This window comes from Felis catus, chromosome B1 (genome assembly GCF_018350175.1).
Source record: "Felis catus isolate Fca126 chromosome B1, F.catus_Fca126_mat1.0, whole genome shotgun sequence".
Taxonomy (NCBI): Eukaryota; Metazoa; Chordata; class Mammalia; order Carnivora; family Felidae; genus Felis; species Felis catus.
In genome coordinates this window covers 193162513-193180608 of record NC_058371.1, presented here as the reverse complement: position 1 = coordinate 193180608, position 18096 = coordinate 193162513, and the positions used below count along the sequence as shown (strand labels likewise).

Sequence of the window (18096 nt, the reverse complement as noted above, 5' to 3'; positions counted from 1 at the left end):
CCTCCATTTTATTTTGCACCTCATTTATAGCATTTTTAGCTCCTCATGACTATTTCTTAGTCCCTTGATCTCTGTAGCAATAGATTCTGTGCTGTCCTCTATACTTTTTTCAAGCCCAGCGATTAGTTTTATGACTATTATTCTCAATTCTTGTTCTGTTATATTGCTTAAATCGTTTTTGATCAATTTGTTAGCTGTCACTACTTCCTGGAGTTTCTTTTGAGGAGAGTTCTGTTTCATCATTTTGGGTAGTCTCTGGGGTGGAACTGCAGGGCACTTCCCCTGTGCTATCTGGAGTAACTTGTGTTGGTGGGCGGGGCCATAGTCAGACCTGATGTCTGTCCCCAGCCCACCGCTGGGGCCACAGTCAGACTAGTATGTACCTTATCTTCCCCTCTCCCAGGGGCGGGACTCACTGTGGAGTGGTGTGGCCCCTGTCTGGGCTGCTTGCACACTGCCAGGCTTGTGGTGCTGCTTCGATGGGATCTGGCCAATGGCGTATTAGCCAGGGTGGATCTGCAAGGTGCACAGGGGCGGGAGGGGCAGGCTCAGCTCACTTTGCCATCTGCGGTCCCCTACGGGAGGGGCCCTGCAGCACCGGGAGGGAGGCTGACTCATCAGAAGGTTGGATCCACAGAAGCACAGCGTTGGGTGTTTGCGCGGTGCAAGCAAGTTCGGTGATGGGAACTGGTTCCCTTTGGGATTTTGGCTGGGGGATGGGAGAGGGAGATGGCGCTGGCCAGCTCTGTCTTCCAGGGCCCAACAACCTTCCCTTCCGGTGTCCTCTCGCCCTCCCGCTCTCTGAGCAGAGCTGTTGACTTATAGCATTCCAGATGTTAAGTCCCGCTGGCTGTCATAACTCATGGAGTCCGGCCCCTCCGCTTTTGCAAGCCAGGCTCAGGGATTCCACCTTGCTGGCGGGCTGCCCCTCCACCGCCCCGGCTCCCTCCCGCCAGTCGGTTTAGCACGCACCGCCTCTCCACCCTTCCTACCCTCTTCCGTGGGCCTCTTGTCTATGCTTGGCTCCAGAGAGTCCATTCTGCTAGTCTTCTGGCGGTTTTCTGGGTTATTTAGGCAGGTGTGGGTAGAATCTAAGTGATCCGCAGGACGCAGTGAGCCCAGTGTCCTCCTACGCTGCCATCTTCTTTGTCCAATTCATACAATTTTAGAAACTCAATGGCAGCAAACCTCCCTTGATCCCCACCACCACCCAGGCTTCTGTGTCTCTCACACACCTCCAGTGTGTTGTCTTGGTTCCAACACTGACACTGAGCTTCTGGGAGGTTGGGCCAATCTGTTAGCTCACCTCTCTTCCATCAGCGTCTTTTTTTTTTTTTTAATTTTTTTTTCAACGTTTATTTATTTTTGGGACAGAGAGAGACAGAGCATGAACGGGGGAGGGGCAGAGAGAGAGGGAGACACAGAATCGGAAACAGGCTCCAGGCTCTGAGCCATCAGCCCAGAGCCCGACGCGGGGCTCGAACTCACGGACCGCGAGATCGTGACCTGGCTGAAGTCGGACGCTTAACCGACTGCGCCACCCAGGCGCCCCATCCATCAGCGTCTTGAACTTGCTTGGGACATAGCAGATAAGTAGTTACCTATTAATTGGATGAAATGCACATGGAACTCTATTTGTAGTTCTGAAGTCAGGCTGCACGAGAACTGCATGGGGTGTAGCCCAGAAAGTGGTCTGTTAATCCAGGGAAGTGTTTCTCAGCCTTGGCCGTCTATTAGAATCATCTGAGGAAATTTAAGCATCCACATGTTCAGGCCACTATATCCGAATCTCTAAGGGTGGGTCCTCAGCATCAGCCACGTGAATCCATTGTGTGGCAGGGGCCAGGTATCATGGTGTTAGATGAAGAGACACTTTCTGCTCACAAGCAGTGGAGTATTAACATGTTCTTAAATAAAGAGATGAACATAAAATTAAGAGGGAGATGAGTCACTATTTTGTATGTGTCTAACAAAATTTATAAATTTTCTCTCTTTTGTGATTTTGGTAATTTAACTTAGTTCCTGTGTGTAGAGGGTGTATAGTGTTGCTCTCCTTTGAGTTTCCTTCCCTATCTTTTTGGCTATTTGCTATCACTGCTGGATGACTGTGCTGGTCTGAATGGTGTTCCCTCCCAAATTCATATCACCTAGAACCTGCGAATGTTTGCCAATAGGTTGTTTGCAGATGTGATGAAATTAAGATGAGATCATTCTTGATTAGGATGGGCCCTGATCCAATGACTCCTTAGAAGCAGAGGGAAATCTGGACACAGGCACCCAAGGAAGACTCCATGGGAAGAGACAGAGACTGGAGTGAGTGTCCAAGGAATGCCGTGGATCGTCTCAATCATCAGAATCTAGGAAAAAGGCATAGAGCAGACTCCTGTGCGATCCCCCTTGGAAGAACCAGCTGTGCTGATGAATGCATTTCAGACTTCTGGCCTCCAGAACTGTGGGAGAAGATACTTCTGCTGCTTTAAGCCACCCACCTTGTCTAACTTGCTACAGCAGCCTTGAGCAAATGACACAGTGACATAATCGATGTCTATAATATAGGTATGTGTTTCAATAAGAAGATTAGAGTCAGATTTCTGAAATCACTTTTATTTTTCACACACACAACTGTTATTTGCTGGATTTTGCCTAGCTACAAGTCTAGGTTCCCAAACAATGAAATGTGACACAATTCATGCCTTGTTCTGAAAACTAAACTGGAAATGAATGAATGTAATACATATTGGAACTTTCATAGAAGGCTCAGATGATTAAAGCAAAATTTCTGGAGAGAAAACAAAACAAAAACCAAAACAGCTGTGAATGCACACTTTTTACTCTTTGGCGCATCAGTGAGTGTTGCATACAAGAATCACTAAACTCTGTAAACTCTGGAAGGGAAGGTTTCTTTTCCAGTATTCAGAGACGCTGTAGATCAAGAACTCGTGCCGTTGGCTCTGTTTAAAAACTTTGTTCATACAGTCTGAGTGGAATGATGTCTATGAAAACCAATATTACCATTTTCCATACTGTAACAAAAATAAATACACCAAAAACACCATGTTATCTCTAAGATGAAATATTCACATTGTGAGCTACAAAGGCGATGCAAGGGGTCATGAAAAGCACGTGAGCATTTGTTAAATCTACAAAGAGAGTAAAAAAGCTATATTCACATTCTGCTCCCTTTAAAAACCAAACACTGAAACAACCATTTTATATATTAATAAACTTAACCTATAAAAATATCATTAATTTAACAAGTATTCCTTCAGTGCCTTGTGTGTGCCGGCCCTGTTGTAGAGGCATCAGCACGGATTTTTATCTGGGCATATCTAACGTTGTCATGTAATTTTAAGATGCTATTAACTCTGTTATAAAAGTCCATCACATAATAATAAAGACCTCCCCAGTCCCATCTTAGGAATATGGTTTTAAAAAAAAAAGAAAAGGCTTACTTTTTGACGGATACAGTTTCAGCACTATAAAATACTAAAAAGGGAGATACAATTATTGTTTTTAATTACGATCACAGCTCGACAGCTGGATCCCCCACATTTGTTTTTTACCCTAATACAGACACTACCCAAGTAAATTCAGGAGAGACACACATCACGAAGGAGGTGAGTGGAGTAAAACATGAAGCATAAAGGTATACACTACAGAGTCAAAGTGAAAACTAGTAAACACAGCTATAAAGTAAAGTGCCAAATCCCCAAGACAGAGGATCTGCAAACAAGAAATAAAAAGGCTGGTTAAGGACACTGAGAAGATGAAGCAAGAGGGAGAACAGTTAAAACAAGCGTAAGAAAGGTGCAAAAAAGACACCTGACCAGAGTGACCCCCTACTTTAAAAAAAGACCAAGTTTAATCTCATCAGAGCTCGTTCTGAAGTCAGTGCCTCTTAGAAAATGACCCCCCTCCCCCAGCCTCTGTAGAACCTTGTCTACTTACTCCTCATACACATCCTCTGAATCCATTCGACGATAGTGCTTGGCCAGCTTTACAGCAAAAATGAGAGCCGGAAGTAGAAATACGGTGGCTTTTCCTATGCCGAACCAAAATAAATTCTAGGGAAAAAAGGGAAAATCAGGAGGATCAGATGCCTCAAGACGGGAAAATGGAAAGCAGCCGTTGCTTTTTTCTTTTTTCTGCCATTGTTTAATGAGGTTTAATTTTGTTCATTGAAACCATTTGTAAATGCAACGGGAGTCATCTACTGTGTGAAAGGCTACACGTTGCTGCAATTCATTAAATCTCTCTGAAAACCTTGACTCGATCCTATTATATTTATTTTACAAATGAGGACCAGTGGGAGCAAGTGGGGAAGCAAGGGTTTGCATCTAGGACCCCACCAGATGGCGTCCCTTTGCTGCCTACGACAGGAGCATGGCGGACCAGCAGGCCTGAGCTTAATCCCTTTTCTGAGTTGTTGGATATGGCTAATTCACCTTTCTGGCTTTGCTCTGCATCAGAACCGCGGGACCGTAGCATCTTTATCCCATAACACTATTGTGTGGAGAAGGCAGGATAGGCGCTCGGCACCTGCTAGGCTCTCAACAAACATTCCACAAGCTTAAGGGCAGATCATAGGCTGCATTCAACCCTATTTTGTTTAAAAAGCATGTGAAGGTATTTTCAAAAGATAGTTGCCAACATTCCTAAGTCAGGCTTCACACAGAAATCTGGAGTCATGTCTTTCTTGAAAAGTCTTCAAGTTCAGTCTCATAAACTGAGCCCCCATCCCCACAAGGCAACACCAGTGGCCGCTGAGTGGTGGTTCTTCCATCAAGAAGGTCCGCGTTTGGTTGGGGCCTGGCCACACCACTAGCTTTTGCAGGGGTGACGCCCAACGCTATTTAGCCTTATCCACCAATCAGAAGAGACGCAGCTGGAGACCCCGACGACACCATACGCCCTCCAGTGTCTTACGCTTGGCCTGTAGAGGTTCGGGTCTATGGCCGCTGCCTTAGGGTGACGTTGTAGGTAACATCAGGACAGCCTCCCCAGCCTACCGGGAGGCAAAAGGCAGCTTGGATGTGACAGCGGCCCTCCTCTGCCACCCTCCAACCCTCACAGCTCAGCCACTGACGTTCTGCCTTCCTCCAGACAGAGCGCACTGTCGGATGGCAGTGGCACCTCTTGGCCCAGAATTTCCAGTAAATTTGTTCTCCTTTCCCCATGTGTTCTTTTATTGGTAGATTTCTGTGCATTCAAACCTCACTTTGAGAGGCTTTAGAGCTTTATGACAACCAATCCTTTTACTGGAAGCTGCCATAATTCTTTCGGGAACAATCAAGGTATAAAAGAAACATGTTGGGCAGCCTGGGGTCCACTTTCCTGGCAAAATCAATGCCCAGAGCTCTTTCTTACTATTTAAACCACCTCGCTACAAAGCTCCAGCCTCTAGGCCTCCCTTCCACTGGTCCTCAATTACTGGGGGAAAAGCATCGACAGTTGGGTGATTTGACTGGCTGGGGGCAGGCGGTGAAGACCGAAGGCAAGGAGATCAATTCAGAATCCACCAGGTTAGGGGCACCTGTGTGGGCTCAGTCGGTTCCACGTCCGACTTCAGCTCAGGTCACAATCTCGTGGTTCATGAGTTCGAGCCCCGCATCGGGCTCTGTGCTGACAGCTCAGAGCCTGGATCCTGCTTCAGATTCTGTGTCTCCCTCTCTCTCTGCCCCTCCCCACCTCATGCTCTGTCCGTCTGTCAGTCTCTCTGTCTCTCAAAAACAAATAAACATTAAAAAAAAAAAAAAAGAATCAACCAGGTTAGCCCAGGACACACCTACAAAGCCATCAGCAGGGGTCCAAGAAGCAGCACAAAAGGGTTAGGGCCTGGGGAGGAGGGAAGCGGCCAGGAAGCCAAACCTTGGGGTCTGCATGGCTAAAAGAGGACAGGAGCGTCTCCATTCAGGTGTGAAAGTCCGTCCAGCAGATAGATGGGCATGTGGATGTGGGACAGGGAGATGACAGACGGAGCAGTACAGATGCACTTGGACAGACAGCTGTTTGATCATCCTTCATTCATTCAACTGCCTGTGCCAGGCAATATGCCAGATGACAGGGACACAGCAACACACAGGCCCTCTGCTCAGGGGGTTGACGGTGTTGCAGGGGACAGGTCTTTTTGTTGTTGTTTTTTAAGTTTATTTATTTTGAGAGTGGGGGGAGAGGCAGAAAGAGAGGGAGAGAGAGAATCTCAAGCAGGCTCCATGCTGTAAGCACAGAGCCCGACACGGGGCTCGATGCCATGAACCGTGAGATCACGACCTGAGCCAAAATCAAGAGTCGGGTGCTTAATCGACTGAGCCACCCAGCCGCCCCTGAAGTATCCTAACACATTCATCTCAATTTTAGACTTCAGGTCTTGGATTCTACAGCTGCTAACAGACCCAAGCACAGAACTATTTTATATCATAGGGTGTACTACAATCTGCAAACAAAAAATGAAGATTGATGAGTTTACTGTGTTTCCTTATTTTGAAAGATGAAATTTCACCATTCTTACCATGGGGTCGATAATGTAGCTGCACAGAAAGACGTCAACAGCAGAGTCTAAAGCGGTGGCCACGGGTTTGCAGGCTGCAATTTTCTCAGTAATCTAGGGGGTAAGAAAACACGAGTGAACTTTGAGGCACACGCACAAAAATCCACAAGAATCAGACCTGCCATTTATCTTTGACCTATTTTCACCAAAAGGATCTCTACACCCTCGTTGATATGGAGCAGAATGCTGATTTCTATGGATGAGTTTGACAATGTTTAAAAGCAGGTACTTGAAAGCAAGATGCTGATTCTCTCTGCCTCTCGGTCTCTGGTTTCTACACTTGTTTTATGGAACCATAACACCCACCCCTACCAGGCTCCTGAGAGAATGGAGTACAAGTGTCAGGTCCAGGGTCTCGGGCTGAATTTCTTACCCGATCCCTTTGAGATCTGACAAAGGATGTGGAAGAAAATGGAAAGCTAATAAATCAATAATTATATATTTTGGACCAGGGCTTGGCAAACTCTTCCTAGAAAGGGCCAGAGAGTAAATATTTTCTACCTCGCAGGACAGACCAAGACATTTCTGTCGCAAGTGCTGGACTCTGAAAAAACAAATGGTGAAAGCAGCCGCAGATGATGTATAAACCAAAGGGGGTGGCTGTGTGCCAATAAAACCGTGTTTACAAAAACCAGTGCTACCTGCAGACCCCATTTTAGAAGAAAGAAAACTAAAATAAATAAGGAAATAAATAAATAAAATAAAAAAAAATAAGAAAATAGGGGCGCCCAGGTGGGTTAGTCGGTTGAGTGTCCGACTCTTGATTTCAGCTCAGGTCCTGATCTCAGGGTTGTGGGTCAAGCCCCACTTTGGGCTCCGTGCTGAGCATAGAGCCTGCTTGGGATTCACTCTCTCTTTCCTTCTGCCCCTCTCCCCCCACTCACACACACTCTCTAAAATTAAAAAAATACATTTTTTTTAGAAGACAGAAAACTATGTACTCATTAATGAGTTTAAAATAAACACGTTTAATAAATCCCAAACAGATGCTCCAATCCCATTGACTTACGATAGCTATAGTCATGTATTTTAAAAAACTTTGGGGTGCCTGGGTGGCTCAGTCAGTTAAGCGTCTGACTCTTGATTTCAGCTCAGGTCGTGATCGCATGGTTTCGTGGGTTCGAGCCCGGCGTTGGGCTCTGGGCTGACAGTACGAAGTCTGCTTGAGATTCTCTCCCCCTCTGTCTCTGCCCCTTCCCCACTCTTGCAGTCTCTGTCTCTCTCAAAACAAATAAATAAACTTAAAAGAAAATCTTTAAAAAAAAAAAAAAAAGAACCTTTGAGTACATACAATGAGCTCGATGTTAGCTCGTTTCCTTTATTGGTTGGTAAACCTTCCCTTTTTCTTCCACCACCTATACCTTCCAAGGCAATCCATGTTACCAACTTCATTTTCACCAAGCTCAACCAACCTACCTCTTTCTTCATAGGCTTTTTCACTGTCGGGTTTTTACAAAAACTGGGGTTGGAGTCATACTCTGTATGCTTTCTGCATCTTGTTTTTCTCCTTTATTTATAACCCTGTGAAAATCTCTCCTAGCCCCACAGCATAGCTCTGATCCATTTGGTACCAACAGTCACCCAAGATTTCCATGGCATGGCTCTCGTGTGACTTAACCATTCTTGTCCAGATTCCCTTTGGTTTCAGGGTTTTTGTTTCATATTCTGGGTATGGATGTGACTAAAATGTGGTTCCTTGATCTGGTGGAGGATATGCGCAGGGTCCGGTGGCCGTGGCGGCAATGACGGTCATGTATCTCTTCTGCCGCTACTCACCCACGTGTGCACACGCCTCATGCCAGCACTGAGAGGACCCTGCGGTCTTCCCATCTGGTTGGTGGGAGGTGTCAGCACAGACATCAGGAAGCTGGGCCTTGAAGGAGAACCAGATACACGAGGCCCAGATGGTGGGGACTAGAGGTAGGGACTGGGGAGGGGGGTATGACACAGAGGAAATCACATGGAGAAGTGTGAACGTTTCAGAGAATCAAGCAGTGGGGTGTGGCTGGAATCCGGGGTGGGGCAGCAAAGAGGGAGGAGATGGTTGGTAGTCTGGGCTCACTCGGCCAAGGGCCAGGAATAGATGTGAGAAGCTCATGACAGCTTGGAGGTAGTCGAAGATTTCCTGAGTCCCCAGACTTCTCAAAGCCCGTCTTGGCTAACAGCAAGTAGCCCAAGTGACTCAGCCCAAGTTGATCACGTAACTCAGCGGCAAGCATCTCCCCCGCCAAACCCTGCCCCAGTGGAATAATCCTCACAGAGGGGAGCTGGCCCAGAGCCCAAGATGACAAAAGGCATTTTCCAAGACACTATACTTCTCCACAAGCTGGCTGCTGGGAGCAACGTGCTGCCTTGAAACCACCGGAAACTTCACTCTGCTCCTCGACTTTCCTTTTCTAATGTATTCAGGGAGACCCAACTGTTGTGGACCGAATTGTATTCCCCCAAATTCGTGTGTTAAAGCCCTACCTCCTGGTATCTCAGAATGTGACTGTATCTGGAGGTAGGGTCTTTGAAGAGGCAGTTCAGTTAAAATGAGGTCATTAGGGTTGAGTCCTAATCCAATGTGACTGGCATCTTTATAAACGAAGGGAAATTTGGGCACAGACATGCACAGAGGGCAGACCTCGTGAAGACACATGGGGAAGATGGTTGTCTACGGCCCAAGCAGAGAGGACTCTAAAGAAACCAACACTGCTGACACCTTGATGTCAGACTTCCAGCCTCCAGAATTGTGAGAAAACAAATTTCTGTAGCTCAAGACACCCCTAGTCAACTGATCCACCAACAGCATGGCAGGCTGAGCGCTGCCCAAGCCACCATTGCAAAAGCAGCTCACAGTTCACTGGGGAGACACAGTCAGGTGTGGCCAGAACTCCTATAATGGTGAGCAAGGGAGCTGAGGGACGATGTCAGGGGCACTTTCTCCCGCTTGGTGTCAGGCCTGAGAAGGGGTCCAGCGTGGACAACATGTGTTGTGTCTTATGCCACCTCCCATCATGGTCCCTATTTGAGGCCCTTGACTTATCTCTCCCACCCAATTACTAGGATTTTAATTTTAACTCCTCCTGATTGTATCCGACAACATGGCCATCCTAACACATGGCCCTCTTGTGTTCATAAAAGAGAAAGTACTTACTGAGATTTTGACCCACTGCAGATAGCGTTCAAAGTATCCTACTATCGTGTTCCCATACTTCTGACTTTCCTGGAAAGAAATCCAAGGGTAGAAAAACCGTTAAAAGGATGCTATGAGGTCACGTAGTTATGGGCACACGCCCACTTACTGGCATACGTATATTTTTTTTAATATGAAATTTCTTGTCAAATTGGTTTCCATACAACACCCAGTGCTCATCCCAACAGGTGTCCTCCTCAATACCCTTCATCCACCCTCCGCTCCCTCCCTCTTCCCATCAACCCTCCGTTTATTCTCAGTTTTTAAGAGTCTCTTATGGTTTGGCTCCCTCCCTCTCTGGCTTTTTTTTTTTTTTTCCTTCCCCTCCCCCATGGCCATACATATTTTTTAAAAAGAAAACTTACTTCAACAATAACTGAGGAAATACGGGTTGTGAGGAAGTCCTGAGCGGAATCCAAAGAGGAAAGGGTATTGGTCACTTTCATCTGGAAAACACAGCAATCGACAAGTGTCACGTGACGAAGGGATTTCACTAGTTTGCCAGTCGGTGCCCGTGCGGTCAGCTCAGCCCCATCCCACGACGACCTGCTAGTCAAGAAGACGACTGAGCCGGCCCAGCCCTCTGAGGGCAGGGGGACAAGAGATGTCATACTGAACACTCACTTTGTGGCAGACACTGGGCTGGGCCCTTGATCCAAATCGCCTCCCTGAGTACAGGAGGTCCCCCTTATCCACGGTTTCTGTTACTCAGGGTCCAGAAGCAAAGATCCTCTTTCTGATAGATGGTTAGAAATGCTGATAACAGCCTAATGCTCCCTCACATGCCTACCTCATCCCCCCGGTCAGGCATTTTTACCACGTCACATCCTCGCAAGAAGGGTGAGTCAGAGATTTTGCGAGTGGGACCACATTCACATAACTTCTAGTACAGTACATTCTTACAATTGTTCTATTTTATTATTGATTATTGCTGCTAACCCCTTACTGTGCCTAATTTGTAAATTCAGCTTTATCGTAGCTATGCACGCAGGGGTTCAGTACTGCCCGTGGCATCTGCTGAATGTATCCCCCATGGATAGCGCGGGGGGCGGGCTCTTGTACTCACAGGCTGTAGGAAGGCATTATCAGGCCCCCTTCACAGAGGAGGTGGCTGACCCTGATTGACGTCACCAGGTTGGGGGCATAAGAGCCCGGATGTGCACCTAGTTTCTTGACACAGGTAAGAACTCCGACATGGCAGCTTGGTGCAAATTAAAAAGGTGCCCTTTCTGTTCTGCCCGGAGACCTCAGGGTACCCAGCTTGGCCAGTGGGTCAAAGATGCATTTCCACCCCAACTCGCCCCCCCACTGACCCCTCGTGAAGGGCAATGCGCAGCTCACGCTGTCACCATGAACGTCCAGATGCGCAGGATGGCAAGGGACCCGCACACAGTTACCGGTCTGTCCCAGGCTCCCTTGGCCCAGGACACACATGTGTGAAATGGCAACTGTGACGAGAGGAACAGTGACGGTCCCCAAGCCGAGCAAACCTCACAGAAGAGCCTTCAGGGGAACTCAGGGTCTCCCGTGCCAACAAAGAAGCAGGCCCAGGGCTGCCCGGGGAGTGTGCTAACTACTAGCGGAGGAGCTCACGGTTCACGGGGACACGTGTCACACGGTCACACGTGGCAAGAAGCCCTGTGACCAAGGTCTGCAAAAAGAGCTCAGAGAAAAGTGCAGGGAGGAACGAGGAAGGTGGGATTTTCAGTTGTGGGCTGACATCCCCAACCTCTCACGGGCAGCCCAATCCGCTCAATAAAGAGAGGTTTCCTGAGTTGCCCGTTGGCACTGAGGGTACCAGCCAAACACATCGGAGCCGTGGAGCTCGGTTTCTGTTGTGGGGGTGTCTGCAGTCTGAAGGACCCCCTGCGGTCGACTGTATTAACTGTTCCTGACTGCTGATACCTTTTGAGCTCTGGCTTCTCAGCCCAAGATGATGGGCCCGGCAGCCTCACTTGCTTTGGCTAATGGAACGTAGATGGAGTGGCCGGTTCTACTTAAAGGGCAGCTAGTGTTTCTACCTCGAGGACATGAGGTGGCCCAGACAGGAGCTGCTCCCTCAGCCTGGGTCTCTGGGTGGGAAGGTAGGCGGACAAGCCCGGAGTCAACCCAACGGTGAGAATGAGTCTGTGGTCAAAGGCACTGGATTTTGTAGGCAGCATTAGCTCAGTGAGAGTGGCCAGCGTACCTTCTGAGCTTACATTCTACAATCAACTCACGGCTTTCACCTGTGTATCTAAGTGTGCCAAGGTGAGAGGTACTTGCAGGAAAGCAAATGGTAGGAAAACCTAGTTTGCATTTAAAATGGGTGGATAACCAAGCTTTTTAAAAAATTTTTTTCTAATCTTTATTTATTTTTGAGAGAGAGAGAGAGAGAGAGACAGAATCTGAAGCAATCAAGCTCCAGGCTCTGAGCCATCAGCACAGAACCCAATGCGGTGCTTGAACCCACGAACTGTGAGATCATGACCTGAGCCGAAGTCAGATGCTTAACCGACTGAGTTACCTGGGTGCCCCCCGCCCACTTTTTTTGGAAATAAAGTCCACTCACAAATGTGGGGCTTGAACTCATGACCCAGAGATCAAGAGTCATGAGTTCTACTGGCTGACCTAGCCAGGTGCCCCAAAGGATTTTTTTTTTTTTAACTTAAATACTTGTAAAACCATTATCTCTGAAAGGCTGTGTGTGCTTTTATAACAAGACCCCGTGGCAGAAAAGGAAAGTAAGTCCTTACCCCCAATCCGCTGCTTTTTTGTTGAAGTTCCTTGATGCTTTGGTATACAGAGCTCTGGTGAACAAGCATACATAATATTTTCCAACTTATTACACGAACATTGTGTCTCCCTCTCCCCCTCCCCCCGCAGCCAGCCATCAGATACGACTTTACTGTGCAATATAGATGCAAGTAACCATGTGAGCCACACAAACCTCTGGTGTAAGAAAAGCGGAAGAAGAATAGCAGGATCTGTATTCTAGAACTTTGAAGGGCAGCACATCCCACACGAGGTGTCCAAGAGACCACTCGTTGTAGGGTTGGCTCAAAGTGGCAGGCGGTAATTACAAAAGTCTACCCTGACTTCCCAGAGTAGTTCCGTCTGAATGGTTTAGGTCAGGAATTGGTAAAACAAAGGCCAGACAGTAAATATTTTAGGCTTTGTGGGCCACGCCGTGTCCAAAGACGCAATTTTGCTCTTTTAGCGGAAAACGGCTGCAGTCATCTGTAAATAAGAGGGCATGGCTGCGTTCCAATAAAACTTTATTTACAAAAACAAGCAACGGGCTGGATTATAGTTTTGGGGCCATAGTTTGCTAACCCTAGGTTTACATCATCGGTCACCTGTACACAGCAATTTGCCTATTTGTAGACAGATTGCCTCGGCTCTGCAAACGCCCAGGAGGCTTGTGTCTACTTGAAGGAAAGCCGTTAAGCTTAAAATGTTAACAAACTTGTGCTACGCATAAACAAACAGAGCAGAGAATTATGATGAGTGCAGCACACATATTAAGAAAATTCAGTTTTCCTTCTGAATGCTCCAATGAGTTAGAAAGTCGGGAAGGAAGAGAGAGAGACAGAGAGATTGAAGTGGTAAAAACTAGTTCTAGGAGGTTCCAAAGCTGAAGTCAAGTGGACTCGTGTGCTTCTCCAAACCTGAGCAAGCCGACTCTGTAACAGGTCTCCCACAGGTCTCCCTCACAATAATCCCTCCTGTTTACAGAGTCTCTCTGGGACATCAGGGCTTTCGCCTCCAGGAAGCAGGTTTACAGGAGGGCGGGAACCGTTCCCCCCATTTTCAGATGAGAAAATGGAAAATTCTAAGACTTTGGGGAGGTAGAAGCAGGGTCTGAAATCAGTTCCACCTGAGTGCAGAGCCTGTGTTCTCTCTCTGCTACAAACTGCCTTTCCGGCATTTGGGAAAGATGCCAGAAGGCAGCCGGAAGCAAAAAAAGGGGAAGTCACAATGGAGGCTACGAGAGAGGAGACAGGGAACGCGGCCCATCGGATCAGTGAACGGAGCTAAATGAGGCAGGGGGAAAAGGACTTACCCTTGCCTTCCCATATTTCTTGGCAGGGTGTGGAGAAAAAGAATTTGAAAGTAAGTGTGAGCGAGTCCAGAACACAGACATCATCACCCCAGCCAGGTGCCTGGCTTCGGGGGCCTACTGAGCCGCAGGGAACCAGAGCATAGTGTGTGGGGTGTGTGGGGCAAGCACGGGGTTAACCTACCTGGTCACACCCAAGTGGAAAAGGCAAGGAGATAAAGCACAAAAGGAGTGGGTGGTAACATTGAAAATCTGTCTTGTTTAAAGCCCAGCTACTATCATCTATTGATTTATTGATTTTTAAAAGTTATTTATTTGTTTTGAGAGAGAGAGAGAGAGAGAGAAAGTGGGAAGAAGGGCAGACAGAGAAGAGACAGAATCCCAAGCAGGCTCCGTGCTGCCAGCGCAGAGCCTGATGCCGGGCTTGAACCCACGAACCACAAGATCCTGACCTGAGCTGAAACTGAGTCGGACGTTCAACCGACCGAGCCACCCAGCTGCACCAACTATCATTAATTTTTAATTCCTTAGCCTGAGGCCAACTGGATTTGACCCCCACGTGAGGTGCAGATGCTTCCTTAGGCTACATGAAAGCCAACTAGTGACATGGGATTTGCTCGGGTCACGGGGAAATACCGGAGGTTGTCGAGCGTTACCATTGACTGTTCCAAAGGGATGACTTCGCTACGGTGAATCGTCCTAATTGTCTGTGCATTGTTTTTCAGGGACTGTTTCAGACTTCCGTGGGGCTGCAAAGAGAAGAAAAGAAACAAAGGTCAACACCACCTTTCCAGACTTTGGAGCGCTCTCTCTAACCACAGGGGCTCGGGGCAAGGTAGCTATGAGCGGCGTGCAGCCTTCCTTGTATGCTGTGGGCGTGGGGCCCACCGGACGTGGGGCAGTACCAGGACACCCTATTTCAAGTCACAGGACTGTGAACTCTCAGTGGCCACCAAACCCATCAGCCTGTCCTGAGTGCCTGAGGCTGTGCTCTCTTTCTCACCTCCGCATAATACAGCCACTAGAAAGCCATTTCACAGCAGCGATAGCCCCGTCTCGCAGATGAGAACAGCAAGGCTCAACTGAGAAATTTTTCATTTGACCCACACTTACAAAGTGTTTAATATACTATCGTGTGACATATTAATGGGCTCATGAATACATTAATGAGCAACTTTATTGCTTCCGTTTTACAGATGAGGAAACTAAGGCACGGAGGAGCGAAACATCTTGTCCAAGTTCCCATAATTATTAGGAAGTGGCTGGGCCAGGATTTAAATCCCAGTCTTCCTCCTGAGCCCAGGTTCCTCATGGCCATGCTCTGCTGCTCCGTTCATGATAGCCATTTAGTCACTGGCCAGCAGGGGAAGTGAGGAAGGGAAGCTTACGGGGCTTGGGTGGCGTCTTTGCCTTCAGTTATCCACCTGTCACTGGCGATGCAAAGCACCAAATGGAAATCCCCCTCCCGTGCCCTCAGTTTCCATTCCCTACACTGCAAGAAAAATGGCACGCATGCATGCACTTGCACATGTGTTTGGTGGCAGAGGGGTTGATGGGGTGAAAACAGAGCTGGTGCTAAACAGTGAGGGCACCCGCGCCACCAGCAGAGGTCGGGAGCAGGCGCGGGCACCCTGATGCCACCCTGGAAACGTCCACGTGTTCACAGACTTCCAGGCGCCAGGCCAATGGCTGCTGGTGGGAAGTCTTGACGTGCACACGAGACACATCTTTAACCAAAGCTTACTTGTGGTGTACGGGAGCGAAGAATAGTACTGACATTTGACACCTGTAGTGATTACAGCATTTAAAACCGGAATGTTCGAACTCACCAGATGGTTGGCTTTTACTTCTAGATCATCTGCAAAGGATAAAAGGTTCCCTTTGGTGGGGGCTTTACTCAGCTGCAAAAGAGGGGAAAAGAACTGCGTCATCAACGTGGGATTTTTAAGCCTTAACGGAATCTGATAGACAACATAGTGAACCATCGTCCACGGCCATAAAGGCTGGAAACTTACACAGGCGACTCCGGCTACATTCTTATTTATACATATAAAACCGGATTATTTTTATCCAACCACATCCAGCCATAAGAAGAAATCAAGTGCTGATCCGTGCTATAATGGGGATGGATCTCAAAAACTTTAGGCTACGTGAAAGGGGGCCTTTTAAGGCCATCAGACACACAAGGTCACATGCCTTAGGATTCCATTCAGACTCCATTCAAATGAAATATTCAGAATAGGTAAATAGATGGGGGGTTACCAGGGCTGGGGGGTGGGGGTGTGTGGAATGGGGCTTTCTTTTGGAGTGACAGAGATGTTTTGGAGCTGGATGGAAATGGTGGTTGTGTAGCACTGTGATTACACTACCTACTAATGAATTATTCACCTTAAAAGAGTTCATTTGTGTTATATAAATTTCATCTCAGCTTAAAAAAAAAACGCCCAAATTAAAAACAAACAAACAAACAAAAGAAAAACAGAAAAACAAAACAAAACCAACCCACGGGTATCTGCTGTGATTTTCCCCAAAAGATCAAGCATGAACTCATGGTCTCACCTCAGCCAAGTAGATGTTATAATTTATGGCGTCTATTCCCGAAAAGCTGAAATCCATAAGGTTTTTTCTTCCTGCTTCATCCAGCAGAACGATATTGTCAATATTTACTTTCATATTTTGAAAGTCATTGCTTATGTTTCCAGCATGCTGCATGATAAAAAGAAAAGTTATAAATAAGTCCATTCTTCAAGATAGTCACATACTTAGAGCTTTAAAAGAGCAGTAAAATGACGAGGGACAAATACACAGACGTGCCCCTGACTGACATTTCTTCCCAGTAACCTTCTCTTCCCTTCCACCCCTTCCTCGCTTCCCCGGCTCCTTCCTTATGCCCCACGCCACGCACTATGTGAGGAGGTCGGAGGCAAAGCAAAATAATATTCCATCTCCACCCTCAAAGTCCTCAAAGGAAGAGGCAGTGTCATAATAAAGCCACATGAACTGCATCAGGACACCAGGCGCAGGAGACAGTCTTCAAAGGTAGGGGACTGGAGAGGACACCAGAGAGGAGGTGGCTTCTGAATGAGTCTTGGCAAATACAGATGCTGAAAGGGGCCAGACAGGCTGCATCCCAGGGGAAGGAGGCAGCACACACTGGACTTGGGTGGTGGGGGACACTTGAGATCATGGGGACACGGTTGGCGACTTGGGGTTGTCCTAAGCGGCAGTCAGTAGTTTTAGGCAGCGTGTAGTGCCTGAGTGTCCCTAGTGCTCTGTCTCTGGTCCACAGAGAAAATGAAACATGGCATGATGTCAGATGAGTAGAGGGTATCTAGTTAGGGCTAGATATTTTATTTATGTATACATGCAAGGAATATTTAAGAAGGATAATGAATACAATAGAAAATACAATGCAATACAAAATTTTGTATCCAGCTTTTTTTTCTTTTTATTATATATAGAGAGAGCACAAGTGAGGGAGAGGGGCAAAGAGAGGGAGAGGGAAAGAGAGAGAGAGAATATCTTAAAAAAATTTTTTTTAATGTTTATTTTTGAGAGAGAGAGAGAGAGAGAGAGAGAGAGAGAGAGAGAGAGAAAGACAGAGTGTGAGCAGGGTAGGGGCAGAGAGAGGGAGACAGAATCCGAAGCAGGATCCAGGCTCTGAGCTGTCAGCACAGAGCCCGACGCAGGGCTCGAATTCACGAGCTGTGAGATCATGACCTGAGCCGAAGTCAGATGCTCAGCTGACTAAGCCACCCAGGCGTCCCGAGAGAGAGAGAATATCTTAAGCAGACATCATGCTTAGCACAGAACCTGACTCCGGGCTCCATCCCATGACCCTGGGATCATGACCTGAGCCGATATCAAGAGCCAGATGCTCAACCACTGAGCCACCCAGGTGCCCCTGTATTCAGCTTTTAATAAACCTCTTCATATCTGAAAACTGCCAGGCCATCATGGTTTCATGGTGCTTCTGGAAGCCTTCTGTGATGCCTCAGTGGCAAGCCGTGGGGTTTGGGGAATCACCTCTTTCCTCGGTATCTCTTGGTATCTGCTTCCATTTGGAAGCCCAGAAGAAAGAAGTCTCCTTAAGTTCTTTCCTACAAGAAGGCCAGAAGGCCTCCAGATGTGGGGAGGCGGACAGTGCAGGCTGAAGGCACCCTAGGCCTGGGCAGCTGAAACTCTCTCGCTCTTTCTTCTGTCAAGTGTGCTGTGGAGTGGCCTCTCCTCAGAGTCTTAAGGCTCAAGACCAGAGCGTGGGCTTGGGCAAAGGAGAAGAGGAAATCATTCCACTCTGTTTGCTTCCATCATTGTGGCCATGCTGTCTTG

General features: G+C 47.5%; 1 protein-coding gene across 6 annotated transcripts in view; it reads right to left on the bottom strand.

Annotated features, from left to right (window-relative positions):
- PROM1 (prominin 1) overlaps window positions 1-18096 on the bottom strand; it is a 166225-nt gene that overhangs the window by 26837 nt on the left and 121292 nt on the right. For 3 of the 6 annotated variants that reach the window (XM_019829725.3, XM_019829727.3, XM_019829726.3), the window contains exons 17-26: window positions 16327-16473; window positions 15597-15668; window positions 14424-14516; window positions 13771-13788; window positions 12461-12514; window positions 10091-10171; window positions 9687-9755; window positions 6509-6601; window positions 3949-4064; window positions 2584-3023 (exon numbers count right to left, since the gene is read on the bottom strand). In XM_019829725.3, coding sequence (XP_019685284.3) covers window positions 2969-3023; window positions 3949-4064; window positions 6509-6601; window positions 9687-9755; window positions 10091-10171; window positions 12461-12514; window positions 13771-13788; window positions 14424-14516; window positions 15597-15668; window positions 16327-16473 — 798 coding nt within the window. In that variant the 3' untranslated portion in view covers window positions 2584-2968. Of the gene's footprint in view, window positions 1-2583; window positions 3024-3948; window positions 4065-6508; window positions 6602-9686; window positions 9756-10090; window positions 10172-12460; window positions 12515-13770; window positions 13789-14423; window positions 14517-15596; window positions 15669-16326; window positions 16474-18096 lie in introns of those variants that run through there. The other 3 variants (XM_023253286.2, XM_019829733.3, XM_045056567.1) reach the window with 2 other exon arrangements.